General features: G+C 40.5%; 1 protein-coding gene across 1 annotated transcript in view; it reads left to right on the top strand.

Annotated features, from left to right (window-relative positions):
* Window positions 1-17429, top strand: part of kif9 (kinesin family member 9) — a 111906-nt gene that overhangs the window by 78194 nt on the left and 16283 nt on the right. The window contains exons 16-17 of the mRNA XM_060824046.1: window positions 11207-11415; window positions 13614-13793. Coding sequence (XP_060680029.1) covers window positions 11207-11415; window positions 13614-13793 — 389 coding nt within the window. The remainder of the gene's footprint in view (window positions 1-11206; window positions 11416-13613; window positions 13794-17429) is intronic.

Below are 17429 nucleotides of genomic sequence, written 5' to 3'. Positions count from 1 at the left end.
TTTAAATCTTTACTTAATTGGAAACTTTCCAGTTCCTCTTCCTTGCACAAAAGAGGCAATTTCACAATTCCTTTTCACATCAGATGACATGAACCTTTCTACAACTTTGTTGGCCTAAACTTTCTCAATTCTAACTTGAAGATTTCTATCCCAAATTCTCCTGGCTTGGAATCTTCAGAATATTGAATCATTTCTGCTGGGGACTCCCTGAACTAAAATGGTTAAAGCATCCTTGCAAAGAGAAAATCTTTTTACTTTTGAACTAACACTTGTTTCTTGTGAACTAGAATCAAAACAAAGCTCATCCTTTTGTACTGATTACTCTACCAGTAATAAACACCCAAGTATAAATATCTTGTACAATAACACTGCACAGATTCTGTCAGTACTTGATTGCAGTCACACACTTTATTAGCAGTGAGTATTTGAGTCACTGTTCCAGAATGATGTTCTGACATTTAAAAAAACCTGAACAAAACTAAGCAAAATCCCTTTGCCTCTATTTTAAAATGTAAATCCCAAAAATGATATAAATATATATATCTGGGAAAACTTGGTCCTTAAAAAGTAATTAACTATGTGAAGGAAGCTGGAAGAGATGGATTCTGTGCTGCAGAAAGTTTACCGTATGATTGGAATATTGTATCCTGTTCTGGTTGCCCTACTATAGGAACGGTACAGAGACTTTGGAGAGGGTGCAAAGAAGGTTTACCAGGATGCTGCCTGGACTGGAGGGCTTGCCTTATGAAGAAAGGTTGAATAAGCTTGGACTTTTCTCTCTGGAGAGAAGGAGGAAGAGAGGAGAACTGATCGAGGTGTACAAAATAATGATAGGAATAGATAGAGTCAATAGCCAAAGACTTTTCCCCAGGGCAGGATTGACTGGTACGAGAACTCATAGTTTGAAGATATAAGGAGGAAGGTAGAAAGGAGATGTCAAAGGTAGGTTCTTTACGCAGAGAATTGTGAATGCAGGGAATGCTTTGCCAGTTGTGGTGGTGGAAGCAGAGTCATTGGGGACATTTAAGCGACTGCTGGACATGCACATGAATAGCAGTGAGTTGAGGGGTACATAGGTTAAGTTACTATATTTTACATCAGGATTAAACCTCAGCACAACACCGTGAGCCTAAGGGCCTGTTCTGTGCTATACCTTTCTATGTTTTATCTATGTTCTATGTTGTATTTCTAGGAACTGAACAGTCAAAAGTTTTGAAATGTGTTATAGGTCACATACTGTTTACAAAAAAAAACAAATGTCTTTGTGTAAACTGACATTCAAGCTTTTAAGGAAGATCAGAGATTAGTTTTATGGATTTAGTTGCTTGACAAAATTGTTTTGGAAGAGATGGGGCCACATACTGAAGATTGCCTCACAAAATCTTCAGCACACAACTGAGAGTGACAATTGAAGTAAAAATCCTCCAAGCGTTTGGATACCTGCTCAGCATGGACGAGTTGAACCGAAGGGTCTGTTTGCGTGCTGTACATCTCTATGACTCTATAAGCTAGCAGGAAAAAGAAAATTCCCTTTTGAAATCAAAGTACCTTACAGCAGGATAAGTTGCACTGACCTCTCTCACAGTGAAGTACCTGAAAGTCATAGAGTCATAGAGACTTCAGTTCAACCCGTCCATGCTGACCAGATATCCCAACCCAATCTAGTCCCACCTGCCAGCACCCGGCCCATATCTCTCCAAACCCTTCCTATTCATATACCCATCCAAATGCCTCTTAAATATTGCAATTGTACCAGCCTCCACCACATCCTCTGGCAGCTCATTCCATACACGTACCACCCTCTGCATGAAAAAGTTGCCCCTTAGGTCTCTTTTATATCTTTCCCCTCTCACCCTAAACCTATGCCCTCTAGTTCTGGACTCTCCGACCCCAGGGAAAAGACTTTGCCTATTTATCCTGTCCATACCCCTCATAATTTTGTAAACCTCTATAAGGTCACCCCTCAGCCTCTGATGCTCCAGGGAAAACAGCCCCAGCCTGTTCAGCCTCTCCCTGTAGCTCAATCCTCCAACCCTGGCAACATCCTTGTAAATCTTTTCTGAACCATTTCAAGTTTCACAACATCTTTCCGATAGGAAGGAGACCAGAATTGCACGCAATATTCCAACAGTGGCCTCACCAATGTCCTGTACAGCAGCTACATGACCTCCCAATTCCTGTACTCAATACTCTGACCAATAAAGGAAAGCATACCAAACGCCTTCTTCACTATCCTATCTACCTGCGACTCCACTTTCAAGGAGCTATGAACCTGCACTCTAAGGTCTCTTTGTTCAGCAACACTCCCTAGGACCTTACCATTAAGTGTATGAGTCCTCCTAAGATTTGCTTTCCCAAAATGCAGCACCTCGCATTTATCTGAATTAAACTCCATCTGCCACTTCTCAGCCCATTGGCCCATCTGGTCCAGATCCTGTTGTAATCTGAGGTCACCCTCTTCACTGTCCACTACACCTCCAATTTTGGTGTCATCTGCAAACTTACTAACTGTGTCTCTTATACTCGCATCCAAGTCATTTATGTAAATGACAAAACATAGAGGGCCCAGCACCGATCCTTGCGACACTCCACTGGTCACAGACCTCCAGTCTGAAAAACAACCCTCCACCACCACCCTCTGTCTTCTACCTTTGAGCCAGTTCTGTATCCAAATGGCTAGTTCTCCCTGTATTCCATGAAATCTAACCTTGTTAATCAGTCTCCCATGGGGAACCTTGTTGAACCTTTTACTGAAGTCCATATAGATCACATCTACTGCTCTTCCCTCATCAATTTTCTTTGTTACTTCTTCAAAAAACTCAATCAAGTTTGTGAGACATGATTTCCCATGCACAAAGCCATGTTGACTATCTCAAATCAGTCCTTGACTTTCCAAATACATGTATATTCTGTCCCTCAGGATTCTCTCCAACAACTTGTCTACCACCGAGATCAGGCTCACCGGTCTACAGTTCCCTGGCTTGTCTTTACAGCTTCTTAAACAGTGGCACCACGTTTGCCAACCTCCAGTCTTCTGGCACCTCACCTGTGACTATTGATGATTCAAATATCTCAGCAAAAGGCCCAGCAATCACTTCTCTAGCTTCCCACAGAGTTCTTGGGTACACCTGATCAGGTCCTGGAAATTTATCCACCTTTAACCATTTCAAGACATCCAGCACTTCCTCCTCTGTAATCTGGACATTTTGCCAAGATGTCACCATCTATTTCCCTACAGTCTGTATCTTCCATATCCTTTTCCACAGTAAATACTGATGCAAAATATTCACTTAGTATCTCTCCCATTTTCTGTGGCTACACACAAAGGCCACCTATTCTCTCTCCAGTTACCCATTTGTCCTTAATATATTTGTAAAAACCTTTTGGATTCTCCTAAACTCTATTTGCCAAAGCTATCTCGTGCCCGTTTTGCCCTCCTGATTTCCCTCTTAAGTATACTCCTACTTCCTTTATACTCTTCTAGGATTCACTCGATCTATCCTGTCTATACCTGACATATGCTGCCTTTTTCTTAACCAAACCCTCAATTTCTTTAGTCATCCAGCATTCCCTATACCTACCAGCCTTCCCTTTCATCCTGACTTTCTCTGGATTCTTGTTATCTCATTTCTGAAGGCTTCCCATTTTCCAGCCTTCCCTTTACCTGCAAACATTTGCCTCGAATCAGCTTTCGAAAGTTCTTGTCTAATACCTTCAAAATTGGCCTTTCTCCAATTTAGAACTTCAACTTTTAGATCTGGTCTTTCCTTTTCCATCACTATTTTAAAATGAATAGAATTATGGTCGGTGGCCCCAAAGTGCTCCCCCACTGACACCTCAGTCACCTACCCTGCCTTATTTCCCAAGAGTAGGTCAAGTTTTGCACCTTCTCTAGTAGGTACATCCACATACTGAATCAAAAAATTGTCTTGTACACACTTAACAAATTTCTCTCCATCTAAACCTTTAACACGATGGCAGTCCCAGTCGGTGTTTGGAAAGTTAAAATCCCTTACCAAAACTACCCTATTATTCTTACAGATAGCTGAGATCTCCTTACAAGTTTGTTTCTCAATTTCCCTCTGACTATTGGGGGGGTCTATAATATAATCCCAATAATGTGATCATCCCTTTCTTATTTCTCAGTTCCACCCAAATAACTTCCCTGGATGTATTTCCGGAAATATCCTCCCTCAGCACAGCTGAATGCTATCCCTTATCAAAAATGCCACTCCCCCTCCTCTCTTGCCTCCCTTTCTATCCTTTCTGTATCATTTGTGTCCTGGAACATTAAGCTGCCAGTCCTGCTCATCCCTGAGCCATGTTTCCGTAATTGCTATGATATCCCAGTCCCATGTTCCTAATCATGTCCTGAGTTCATCTGCCTTCCCTGTTAGGCCCCTTGCATTGAAATAAATGCAGTTTAATTTATTAGTCCTACCTTGTCTCTGCCTGTCCTGACTGTTTGACTCATTTCTGTTCTCAGCTGTACCCGTCTCAGACGATCTATTTCCTCACTATCTCCTTGGGTCCCACCACCCTCCTCCCCCCCACCCCCAACCTTACTAGTTTAAATCCTCCCAGCAGTTCTAGCAAATTTCCCTGCCAGTATATCAGTCGCCTTCCAATTTAGGTGCAATCCTAGAAGTAGGTCACTTCTACTCCAAAAGCGATTCCAATGATCCAAAAATGTGAATCCTTCTCCCACACCCCAGCTCCTCAGCCATGCATTCATCTGCTCTATCCTCCTATTCCTGCCCTCACTAGCTCGTAGGACTGGGACTAATCCAGATATTATTACCCTTGAGGACTTCCTTTTTAAATTTCTGCATAACTCTCTGTAATCCCCCTTCAGAATCTCAATCTTTTCCCTTCTAATGTCGTTGGTTCTAATGTGGACAATGACCTCCTGTTGTTCCCCCCTCCCCCATGAGAACATTCTGCACCCTCTCTGAGACATCCTTGATCTTGGGAAACAACACACCATTCTGCTTTTTCTCTGCTGGCCACAGAAACGTCTGTCTGTACCTCTGACTACAGAATCCCCTAACACAATTGATCTCTTGGAAGCCGACATACCCCTCGTTGCATTAGAGCCGATCTCAATACCAGAAACCTGGCTGTTCGTGCTACGTTCCCCTGAGAATCCATCACCCCCTACACCTCTGAGAACTTGAAGAATTTCCAGAAATCAGTATTTTAACTTTCTCTGAGAACTGAACAGTTAACTTCCATGAAGAGACTTGTATTTAAACAATGCATCTAAATTAGTTTGATCTAAGTATTCTACCACTGTCAATATTGTGAACTCAATGACAGGAAGTCAACTAGACTGTGAGAATTTTTCCCTTTTTCTGTCCTTAGAGTTCAGAATCTTTGACCCTGCAATGTGTTTTCCCATTTTCTTTTTTAAACAAAAAACCCACATAATTTCTGCAGAGTTTTATTGCCTTTTCTGTTGTGTTATTTGTGTGTCTGAAATTAAGAGGATTTAGTTTAATTCTGCTTAGCTGCATAGTTGTTCATCAATTTTGCCATTTATCATGCACGTAGCAGCTATGTGCGCTACCTACAAGGTGTACTGCAGAAATTCATCAAAGATCCTCAAAGAGCACCTTCCAAACCCATAACCACTTTCATCTATAAGGTCAAGAACCAGCAGATACATGGGAACATTATTACCTTCAAGTTTGTCTCCAACTCACTCACCATTGTAAATTGGAAATATATCACCATTCCATTGATGTCAATGGGTCAAAATCCTGGAATTACCTCCCTAATGACATTATGGGTCAACCCATAGCAGATGTATTACAGCAGTTCAAGAAGGCACTCCACCATCACATTCTCAAGGGCAACTAGGGAGAGGCAACAAATGCTGGCCCAGCCAGCAATGCCCACATCCCACAAATGAATTTAAAAAGAATGATTTCAAGAAGGAGTCAGATATAGCTCCTAGATCTAAAGGGATCAAGTGATATGGAGCGAAAACAGAAACATGGTACTGAATAGTATGATCACCAATTATCATATTGAGTAGCAGGACAGGCTGAAAAGGTCGAACTGCTTACTCCTGCTTCTATTTTCCATGTTTCTATGTATTATGTCAGGGCACCATAAAGCCATAAGACATAGGAGAAGAAATAGGCTATCTGGCACATTAGGTTTACTCCACCATTCAATCATGGTTGATATGATAGTCCTTACGCTCACTTTCCTGCCTTTTCCCCATAACCCTTCATTCCCTTCCTGAATGCAAATCTGTCTATTCAGCCTTCTTACTCCTGAGTGAAGGAATTCCTCCTCATCTCTGCCTTACTTTGGCAATCCCTTACTCTGAGATTATGCCTTATGATCCTAGCCTCTCTCACAAGGGCAAACAACCCCCTTGCATTTACCCTGTCAAGGTCCTTTTAGAATCTTGCATGTTTCAATAAAGTCACTTTCATTCTTCCAAACTCCAATGTGTACAGACCAAAGCTACTCGTACTCTCTTCTTAAGAAAATCACCCTATGACAGGGTTTAACCTAGTGAATCTTCTGTGAGCTGCCTCCAATGCCAACATATTGTTCCTCAGATAAGGGGATTAACACTGTTCATAGTGTGAAGGGAGGAGCAAGTGAATGTTTGTGGATGTGGTGCCAATCAATCAGGCTGCTTTGTCTTGGATGGTGTCCAGCTTCATAAGTGTTGTTGGTGCTACACCCATCCAGGCATGTGAGGAATATTCCATCACATACTCCTGACTTGTGCTTTGTTAATAATGGGCAGGCTTTGGGGAGACAGGAGGTGAATTACTTGTCATAGTATTCCTAGCCTTTGGTCTGCTCTTGTAGCCACTGTGTTTATGCAATGATTCCACTTGGGTTTCTGGTCGATGGTAACCCCAGGATGCTGATAGTGGGGAAATTCAGTGATGGTAACACCATTTAATGTCAAGGGGTGATGTTTAGATTGTCTCTTCTTGATGATGGCCATAACCTGGCATTTGTGTGGAGTGAATGTTACTTACTACTTTTTAGCTGAAACCTTGAATTTTGTCCAGATCTTGTTGCACTTCAACATGGAGTGCTTCAGTATCTGAGGAGTCAAGATTGGCACTGAACATCGTGCAATCATCGGTGAACATCTGGCCTAATGATGGTGGCAAGATCATTGATGAAGCAGCTGAAGATGGTTGGGTCAATGACATTTACCCTGAGGAATTCCTGCAGCGTTCTGGAACTGAGATGACTGACCTCCAACAACTATGACCATCTTCCTATCTGCGAGGTATGACTCCAACCAACAGAGAGTTGGGTCCTTGGTACCCATGAATTCCAGTTTTGCTAGAGCTCCTTGATGTCACATTCAGTTGAATATAGCCTTGATGTCAAGAGCTGTCACTCTCTGGAATTTAGTCCTTTTGTCCACGTTTGAACCCAGTCTATAAGGAGGTCAGGAGCTGAGTGGCCCAGGCGAAACCCAAACTAGGTATCACTGAGAAGGTGATTGCTGAGCAGGTGCTGCTTGACAACACTATTGCTGACATCTTCTGTCACTTTACTGATGAGTGAGTATAGACTGATAGGGCAATAATTGACTGGATTGGATTGTCCTGATTTTTGTGTACAGGACATAATTTTCTACATTTGAGATAGGTGCCAGTGTTGCAACTAGAATAGCTTGGCTAGGGGAGCAGCAAGTTCTGGAGCAGAAGTCTTCAGTACAATTGCCAAGTGTTGTGAGAGCCAATAGCCTTTCCAGTTTTCAGTGTCTCCAACTGTTTCTTGGTATCATGCAGACTGAATCAAAATTGGTGAAGATAGGAATCTGTAATGCTGCGGGCCACTGGAAGAGGCCAAAATAAATCATCCACTCGGCACATCAGGCTGGAGATTGCTGCAAATCCTACAACCTTCTCTGTTGCATTGATGGGCTCTTTGAGGATAGGGATATTTGTGGAGCCTCCTCCTCCAGTGAGTTGTTTAAATGTCCACCATCATTCACAACTGATTAAGAATAGCCAGCATGGAAGTTTACGAGGGAAATTATGTCTCACAGACTTGCTTCAGTTTTTTTGACCAAGTAACCAAAAGGATTGATGAGGGCAAAATGGCAGGTGTTGTTTACATGGACTTTCGTAAAGTCTTTGACAAGATTCTGCATGGTAGATTAATTAATAAAGTTAGATTACATGGGAATCAGGGAGAGCCTGCCAATTGGATACAAAATTGGTATGATGGTAAGAAACAGAAGGTGGTGCTGGAGCATTATTTTTCAGACTTCAGACTAGTCAGGAATTTATTAACTGGCAGACTAGGTTCAAGGGGCTAAATGACTGACTCTTGTTTTGAGTTCTTAATTTCTCTATGACTGGAGGACTGTGGCCAGCCATGTTTCACAGGTACTGGGTCCACTTTCATTTGGCATTTATATAAATGATTTGGCTGAAAATTTGGAAGACATGGTTAGTAAGCTTGCAGATGACACCAAAATTGGTGGTGTGGTGGACAGTGAAGAAGGTTATCCAAGATTACAAAGAGCCCTTAATCAATTGAATCAATGGGCTGAGGAATGGCAGATGGAGTTTAATCAGGGTAAATGCAATGTATTGCATTTTGCTACAACAAACAAGAGCTGGTCTTATACAATTAGTGGTGGTTTTGCAGAACAGAGGGAGCTAAGGATACAGGAACATAATTCTTTGAAATTTGCATCACATGGAGACTGTGTGGTTAAGAAGGTGCTTAGCATGCTTGCTTTCATTGCTCAGACCTTTGAGTACAGGAGTTGGGATATCATATTGAGGTTGTACAAGATGTTGCTGAGGCCTCTTCTGGAGTACTGTACAGTTCTGGTTGCCCTGCTATAGGAAGGATATTATTAAACTGAAGAGGGTTCAGGATGTCACTGGGCATGGAAGGTTTGAGTTATAAAGCTAGACTGGATAGGCTAGGACATTTTTCACTGGAGTGCAGAAGGTTGAGGGGTGACCTTATAGAGATTTTTTAAATCATGAAGGGCCTACATAAGGTGAATAGCAAGGATCTTTTCCCTAGGGTGGGGGAATTCAAAAGTAGGGGACATATGTTTAAGGTGAGAGAAGAAAGATTTAAAAAGGACATGAGGGGCAACTTTTTTACACAGACATTGGAATGAACTGCCAGAGGAAGTGATGCATGCAGGTACAGTTACAACATTCAAAAGACATTTGGATAAATACATGAATATAAAAGATTTGGAGGGATGTATCCCAAATGCAGTCAAGTAGAACTAATTTGGTTTGGGAACATGGTCAGTGTGGACTAGCTGGACCAAAGGGTCTGTTTTCATGCTGTATGCCACTATGAGTCTATAATGTGGCAGGACTGCAGAACTTTGATCTGATCCATTGGCTGAGGGATTGCTTATCTCTGTCTATCATTTGCTGCTTAGGCTATTTGGCATGGACGTAATCCTGTTTGGTAGCTCCACCAGTTTGACAACTCATTTTAACGTATGCCTGGTGTGCTCCTGGCATGCTCTCCTGCTCCAGAGTTGATTCCCTGGCTTGATGATAATGGTTGAGCCAGGCTATAAAGTTATCGATTGTGCTGGAATATAATTCTGCTGACGCTTGACAGCGCACAACACCTCATGGATACAGTCTTGAGTTGTTAGATCTGTTTGAAGTCTGTGCCATTTAGCATGGTGATAGTGCCACACAACAGTTGTCTCAACTGCTTTATGTGGCAGAGAACTTCACAGGTTCACCACTCTCTGGGTGAAGAGATCTTTACTTATCTCAGACCTAAATGACTTACCCTGTTTTCTTAGACCATTATCCCTAGTTCTGGTCATTGGGAACATTCTTCCTGCATTTTCCTTGTGTAAAACTTTTAACGGTATCTATGGGATTCCCCCTCATTCTTCTAAATTCCAGTTAATATAATCCTAACCAATCCAGTCTCTCCGCATCTGTCAGTGCTGCATTCTAAGAATCAGCCTGGTAAACCTTTGTTGCACTCCCCCTAAAGCCAGGACATTCTTCCTCAAATAAGGAGACCAAAACTGCACATGGATCACCAAGGCCTTGCACAATTGCAACAAGACATTCCTGTTCCTGTACTCAGATCCTCTTGCTATAAAAGTCAACATGCCACTTGCCTTCTTCAGCACCTCCTGTACCTGTATGCTTACCTTCAACAACTGGTGTAAAAGAACACTCAGGTCTTCATCACACCTTTTCCTTTCCCAATCCATCACCACAGGTAATAATCTGACTTCCTCCTTTTGCTACCAAAGTGAATAATATCACATTAAAGAGTAGGTGATGGCCTAGTGGTATTATTGCCAAATTGTTAATCCAGAAATCAAGGTAAAGTTCTGGGGATCTGAGTTTGAATCCCACCATGGCAGATGGTAGAATTTGAGGTCAATAAAAATCTGGAATTAGGAGTCCATGGAAATCTGGAATTAAGAATGATCATGAAACTATTGTCGATAGTCAGAGAAAATCCAGCTGGTTCACTAAATGTCCTTTAGGGAAGGAAATCTTAGCTGGTCTGGCCTATTTGGTAACTTCAACCCACAGCAATGTGATTAACTCTTTACTGCCCTCTGAGCAATTAGGGATTGACAATGAATGCTGGCCTAGGTAGTGACACCCACATCCCATGAATAAATTTACAAAGGTTATCCCTTCTTCTGTCATACCCACTCACTCAACTTGTCCAAATCACATTGAAGCATCTCTACATCTTCTTCCAATTCTTCTTCTTCACTACATCTTTTTCACTGTTCACCCTCCCCACTGGCTCTGTATTGTCTGCAAACCTGGAGCTATTATTTTTAGTTTTCTCATCTAAATCATTAATATATATACCTGAGGTCCAGGCATTGATCCATGTGGCAATTAATGCTAGCCTACCCAGTGATGCCTAAATCCTATGAACGATTAGAAAAATTTGCTTGAATGACACAAGGGCTTAAAACATTTTATTATGACCCAGTGATCTCGGTAGAAATGGGTGACAACAAATACACTGAACTGTAGTTTCTTCAGACTGATAAATAGTCTGTGGCTCTGGATCATAGCAAGTGGCACGACTTTGTGGAGTTGATTTTATCTAAAGAAATTAAACAAAAACTAAAAATAAGATTTATCAAAAGCAGTTTTGTCCGGTTAGGATTAATTCTTTCTAGTTTTATTCTTGATTTATGTTCCCTCTTTTTGTGATTTAGCACTCCTCCACTAAAAGCATCAATGTTTGAGGTGTTCAAAAATGAAAAAGGACGTGAAATTAATCGTATCTTAATGGAGAATAAAAGTATTCTTAGTATGAAAAGGAAGAGTGTGAAGGAGCTGACTGAAAGGATCAACAACATTAAGGAGGAAATTGACATCAGTAACCAGGCACTCAATGTCAAGAAACAGGAGCGTCAGCATCAAGGTAATGCCACAGGACAGTGAGCAGTTTCTTTGACATAAACAGCATCATAGAATCCCTACAGTACAGAAAGTGACAGTACAGAAAGTGACCATTTGGCCCATCAGGTCTGCACCAACCTTCCAAAAATCATTCCACCCAGACCCAGCCCCCTCACCTGTACATCTTTGGACAGTGGGAGGAAATTGGCACAAGTGGTGAAAATCCACACCAACACAAGGAGAATATGCAAACAGTCAGATACCCAGAGCTGGATTTGAACCTGGTTCACTAGCACTGTGAAGCAGCAATGCTAACCACCGGGCCACCTTGCCAATTTAGCACTACAATTATTCTACAATTTCTGCTCTTCATTATCATGCTGCTCCTTCAACTCTAAGTTGACTTTTTAAAAATTTTATTTTGTGGTAGTGGATATCATGAGAGAAGCTGACATTGACTGTCCATCCCTAACTGCTCTGAGCAGGTAGAAACTCCTGAGTGACTTCAAAGGGTAGTCATGCCAATTATATTGGTGTTGGACTGGACTCATCCAGGCCATTCTGGATAAGAATGACACTCTACTTCGCTAAAGAACATCAGAAAACTGGTTGCATTTCTGTGACAATCTGATTGCTTCATTGTCCCTTTCTCTTAAAACTGAATTTAACTAATCAAACTGCCTGGTGGAATTTCCAGTGACATTCTCTAGATAACTTGTCAAGTGATCTAAGCACTAATCAAATAAATATGTGTGAATATCAGGTACAGATCTGTCTGGTCTGTGATAGGACTGCAGTGGAGTAACTCACAGACACTTGTTATGGAGATGTGGGTGTACTGTACCTTTAAGAGAGTTAAAAGCTAGTAGAATTACCTGACAGCACCAAATGCTCTGAACAAGATACAATGTAACATGTCATCTAGCTACTAGGATAGCTAGTTCCTGGAGACAAAAACAGATTTGAATTAGGCCAAACAATTTAAATTATACCCCAAAAAATACCAACTTCCAATCGAGTTTGAATTGAGTATATTGACAATCTTAAAAACTGGGGGAAATCGAACAGTTGGGAAGAGAACTGCCACAAGACCAACAGATGTAGACTGCTAGTCAGAACTGTCTGAGAGGTGCCTGTCTAGGGAAGGAGTTTGCACAGAGAGAAACACCAACACCGGCCTGGGGAGCAAATCTACAAAGAGAAGTTTTGACAGTTGGCTGGTTTTGAAATTTGAATTTTTCAGTAAATCTTAATCAGGTGTTTTATCAGATTAGTATTATAGAAGGAAAAGTAAAAGATAGTTTAGAGGAAGGAGTTGTGAATAGTTGTTAGTTAATTATTCTCTTATACTTTAAGAAATAAAGCTGTTAACTTTTACTTTAAATAGCTCTTGGCCTCTCGAATTTTCACAGATTACTGCACGGGATAAATCTTTTCTGTGTTGCTGTTTTAAATTAAGCAGGAGGGTTTACCCCATGTCGTAACATGCTCATTGTCCTTGTTTCCTTGGCTGGTATATCAATGTAGCTAAAATCTTTAGCTCATGCTATCTTAAATAAACTGACTCTAGCCTGGAAACAAATACAGATAAAACTGATGGGATTGATATTTCTAATAATGTTAGGTCAAATTACAAATTGTCCAGTGTACAACTTTATAATCTCACTGTTAGAAGGATGAAGAGGGTTTTTGTTAAAACTACGTTATCAGCTCCACAGGTCCAATGCTTCAATGGGTAAACAAAGATGATACAATTTCAATCCTAGTCTAAATTGAGTTAGTTAGTTAAATAAGAGCATCAAGTCTTGCACCACATTTGAACTCCACACTGCTATGCTTAAGGTTAGGGATGGGGATGCTAGGGTTCCTGTTTCTAATCACTATCTGATAAACCCCACTGGTAAAAGAGAATTAGACTGTGTGTAATGATTTCCACGATCAAATACTTAATGCCAGACACTTGCAGACTTGTGTGAAGAATGATGACTTGGATGATGCTGAGAATGATGAAGTTAAACTTTTGTCAGATACAACAGCCAATGTACTTCATTACCTGCGACCTGTAAAACTGTATGTGATTCATTACCAAAGTTCAACTTAACTCATTCTCATATATTTTTCTCAAAATCTGTCATTGCATTTACAAGATTAATCAACTAAGGACATGGTCCAAAAATTGACAAAACTTATTTGATTATTGGTCCTTTCCATACCTAACAGGTGATTACCTGAATGAACAAGGTGATCCAGTGATCGATGAAGATGAGTTCAACTTGGTCATGCAATTGAAGGATTTGAAACACCAATACCGGCACGACTTTGATACTTTGCGAGACCTGAAGGTGGAGCTCCAATACTGCCACAAGCTGGTGGACCAGTGTAGGCTGCGGCTGTTAACAGGTAAGGGAAGACTGCACAGCTCAAAAATATGCTGAGATTTCAACTGCAGCAGTTACATTGATCAGGAATATCATTATTTGCAAGAAAAAAATATAACCATGTTTAAGTTACCCAGTGAATGCTCAGCTAATGCTAGTATTGTTCTGTTCAAGTGGTTATACTTCAGATGAGAGATTGTTTCTATTTTCATTGGCTCAGATAGATTTGAAAGTTACTGTAGTACTATTGAAAAAAGATTAGAAAGATGTTCTGGCCAACATTCCTCCCTTGATCATAAACAGATTTTCTAGTTATACGTCATTGCACTGTCTGAAAATTCTTGTTTTGCATACAAAAGATTGTCAGATAACTCGGGTTTGGGATAGTTTGAGACATTTCTGAGACACATGACAAGTTACAATACAAATATAATGCCTTACAAAACCAGTTAGACTAGAAAATCACAGGTATACTCTTCGATCTGTGTATGACCAAACATTGAGTATCTCTGAATGCTCTCATTAATGCCAATAAAGGGTCACTTTATGCTCATAGTTTACAGTACATTCCGATGCTGAACTTCCATATGGAGAGTTTTGTGATTCTACGTAGAGACCTAACAGATGTTGGCAGGTTTCTTAATGACCCAGCATGTATTCATGTTACTCAAAGTGAGATATGAAGGGAAGGAGTTCATCCTATAAATCCAAATCGCATAAATTGCAATCCATATAAAATTAAACAGTAAATAAACTGTCTAGCATTAATTTAATTGGTGTATCATGTAAACATTTGCAAACTCTGATGACATATCTATTAATCTTCAATTAACACAAGGAATTATGCCCTCCCCCACTCCCCATGCCAATGATATAACCCTAGTAGTAACACTAGCAAGTTTCTCCTCATAGCCACAAATTCACAGTTAAGAACTTAAACCCAGTAGTTGCACCCAACATACAAATTTCTACTGCACTTCTCTGAGGTCACAAAGGACCAATTCCTTCGTTCAAAATCCACAAAGTGGTCAAAGTATAAAGCAACTATGAATGGTAGTCAGTTAGAAAATTAGATAACATATTTAAAGTGTTGATACACACTCAGAGAGACAGAAAAAAGGAGTCAAGAATGCAATTCTTTTTGCAGACATTGAGAGGATGATAAGCTAAAATGTGAATTGGGAAACATCAAGAAAGCTGCTGAAATATACCATGCAAAAGCAATCACAAAATAGCTAAATTGCTTCTTTAGTCATACAGCTGAGCCTCCAATCACCATGTTAAAAATAACCAGGAACTTTCCACTCTCCATATCTCTGAAGCACAGAAAATCAAAAGCTTTGTAGCTTGAATGCACAGTAGCTAGGGTTGATTATAGCTGCTAAAGTCCAAATTATTGACCTTGCATCAGGCAAAAAGACCAGATTCTCCCTGAACTGATCATAAATTGCAGAAGTGCTGCCATTATATTTGTATATTATATAGTTGCCCCAGCCTCTATCACCTTATCACATTAAAAGGGGAAGAACCCCAATGGTTAGGCATTATAAAAGATAGTCATCCTTAGTATTGTATTCCCAAATTAATCTGAATTCACACAAGTATATCTTTTCATTGGCCACAATACAATCCATCCCTACGTCCTGCTTCTGGTTGTTGGTAATGTCTTATAGTATTTATAAAGAAGCAATTCCAGGTGACATTAGAAATATAAGCTTAGAGTTGACCATATTCTCTTTGCTATTCAGTAACATCATGATTTATTATCTATCACAACTGCTCTTTCCTACCTGATCCTCATAATCCCCACTTCACTTCTATTCCAAGAATCTATCGATATCAGCCTTGAATATACTCATTGATTGATCATCTACAGTCCTCACAAGAAGATTCATAACTCTGTGAATGGAGGCGTTTCTCCTCATCTCAGACCTAATTACTTAAGCACTTTTCCTGAGACTATGGTTTTGTTAAAATTATGAGCATATCATTTGGAATTGTTTCTTTTATAAGGTAAAATGAAGTGGGTCATGTGACTGATCTGGAGTCCACCTGACAGCAAGCCTGGTTACTGAGATTGTTAGAGACTAAAGGTGTCCCAAAATATTTTGCTGGGAAGAAGATACAAGAAGGGTTACACCTAAACAAAGTTGGAATGGAGTTCCTTGTGAAACATTTTGATGGTGCCAATCTAAGTTGGCGGTGTTGCAGGAACCAAAAAAATATAGTAGAGGATAATACAAAGGCTTGAAAAATACTTAGGGGTACAACTGGCACTAGCATAGAGAATATTAAGGTAATAGGTGAAGTTGGAGTAAGGGAGAAAGAAAGGAAGTCCAAACATGGTAAATGTACATGTGTATAAATGCTTGGAGTATATCAAATAAGATTGAGATGTTACAGATATAGATTTCAATGTGGAATATGATATTGTAGTACTGACGGAGATCTGGCTCAAGGAAAGGCAAGACTGGATGTTAAATATTCCTGGGTATAAGGTTGTTCAGGGAAGATAGAAAAAGAAAGAAAGGAGGATGGACAGCATGTTGACTAAGAAGGACATTACAGTGCTGGAGAATAAGGATGTCTAAGAGGGTTCACGGACATCTGGCTAGAGAGATGGAATAAAAGAGTAATTACATTGTTCAGTTTAGTCTATAGAACACCAACTAGTTGAAAAGATGTAGAGGAACAAGCCTGTAGGGAAATTACAGAGAAATATCAGCATCACAGAGTAGTTATAAAGTTGGGCTTCAATTACCCAAACATAGACGGTAGTGTAAGGGACAGCGAGGGGTAAGTGGGAAGGGATGGTTTGGACTCAATAGGCTGAATGGCCTGCTTCTGTAATGTAGGGATTCTATGTATATTTTGGCCAAATCAGTGTAGCAACTTCACTGTTAGCACATGATCCCTGGTTTCCATGAGCCTGCTAATGGTCATTTCAATGCATGTTACATTCCTTGACTCCAGTAGTAACAGAACTGAACACATTTCTGTACTCATGGATGTATACAAGTTCATGCAGGCCATTCCCACCCATGACCAAAAGGCCTTAACTATAGCCAGAGTGTTAGTGCACAATTGGCTTGTCTGTTTTAGTGTCCTGTGTTGGATGCACAGTGATCAGGGACTAACTTTGAAGACAAGATCCTACAGGAGCTCTGCAAGGCCTATGGCATTATCAACCTCAGAAAATAGTATAATGAAGTGTTGCTTGAAGTCAGAAGTCTATTGGATGATGGGAGGCAAGCAGCATTGTTGCAGAAGCTGAAATGTTGGTGCAAGATGACTCAGGTAGAGTCAGCAATGCAAAATCCTCTGTGTGTGATCCTGTGTGGATAGGCCTACTGCTACCATGAAAAACAGCCAGGGAAAGACCCAAAGGATGCAGAAATTGAAGCAAAAGTGCCTCCAGTTAGACAATTCCTAAGTGACATAACTCCCAACATAGGTCATCTGCTACAGAAGCTGGATTCCATGAAAGATACTATTACAAATAAGAGGGTGAGAACATCTCAAGAAAATGCTGGATATCAACACATCCCTTATCAGCTTTTAAAAATTCATTCATGGAACGAGGGCAGCATTTATTGTCCATCCCTAGTTGCCTAGATGAGAAGTGATAAGCTGTCATCTGAAACCACTGTAGTCCATA

This window comes from Hemiscyllium ocellatum, chromosome 4 (genome assembly GCF_020745735.1).
Source record: "Hemiscyllium ocellatum isolate sHemOce1 chromosome 4, sHemOce1.pat.X.cur, whole genome shotgun sequence".
Taxonomy (NCBI): Eukaryota; Metazoa; Chordata; class Chondrichthyes; order Orectolobiformes; family Hemiscylliidae; genus Hemiscyllium; species Hemiscyllium ocellatum.
The sequence above is the reverse complement of the archived record's forward strand: the minus strand, read 5'-3'. Positions and strand labels throughout refer to the sequence as shown.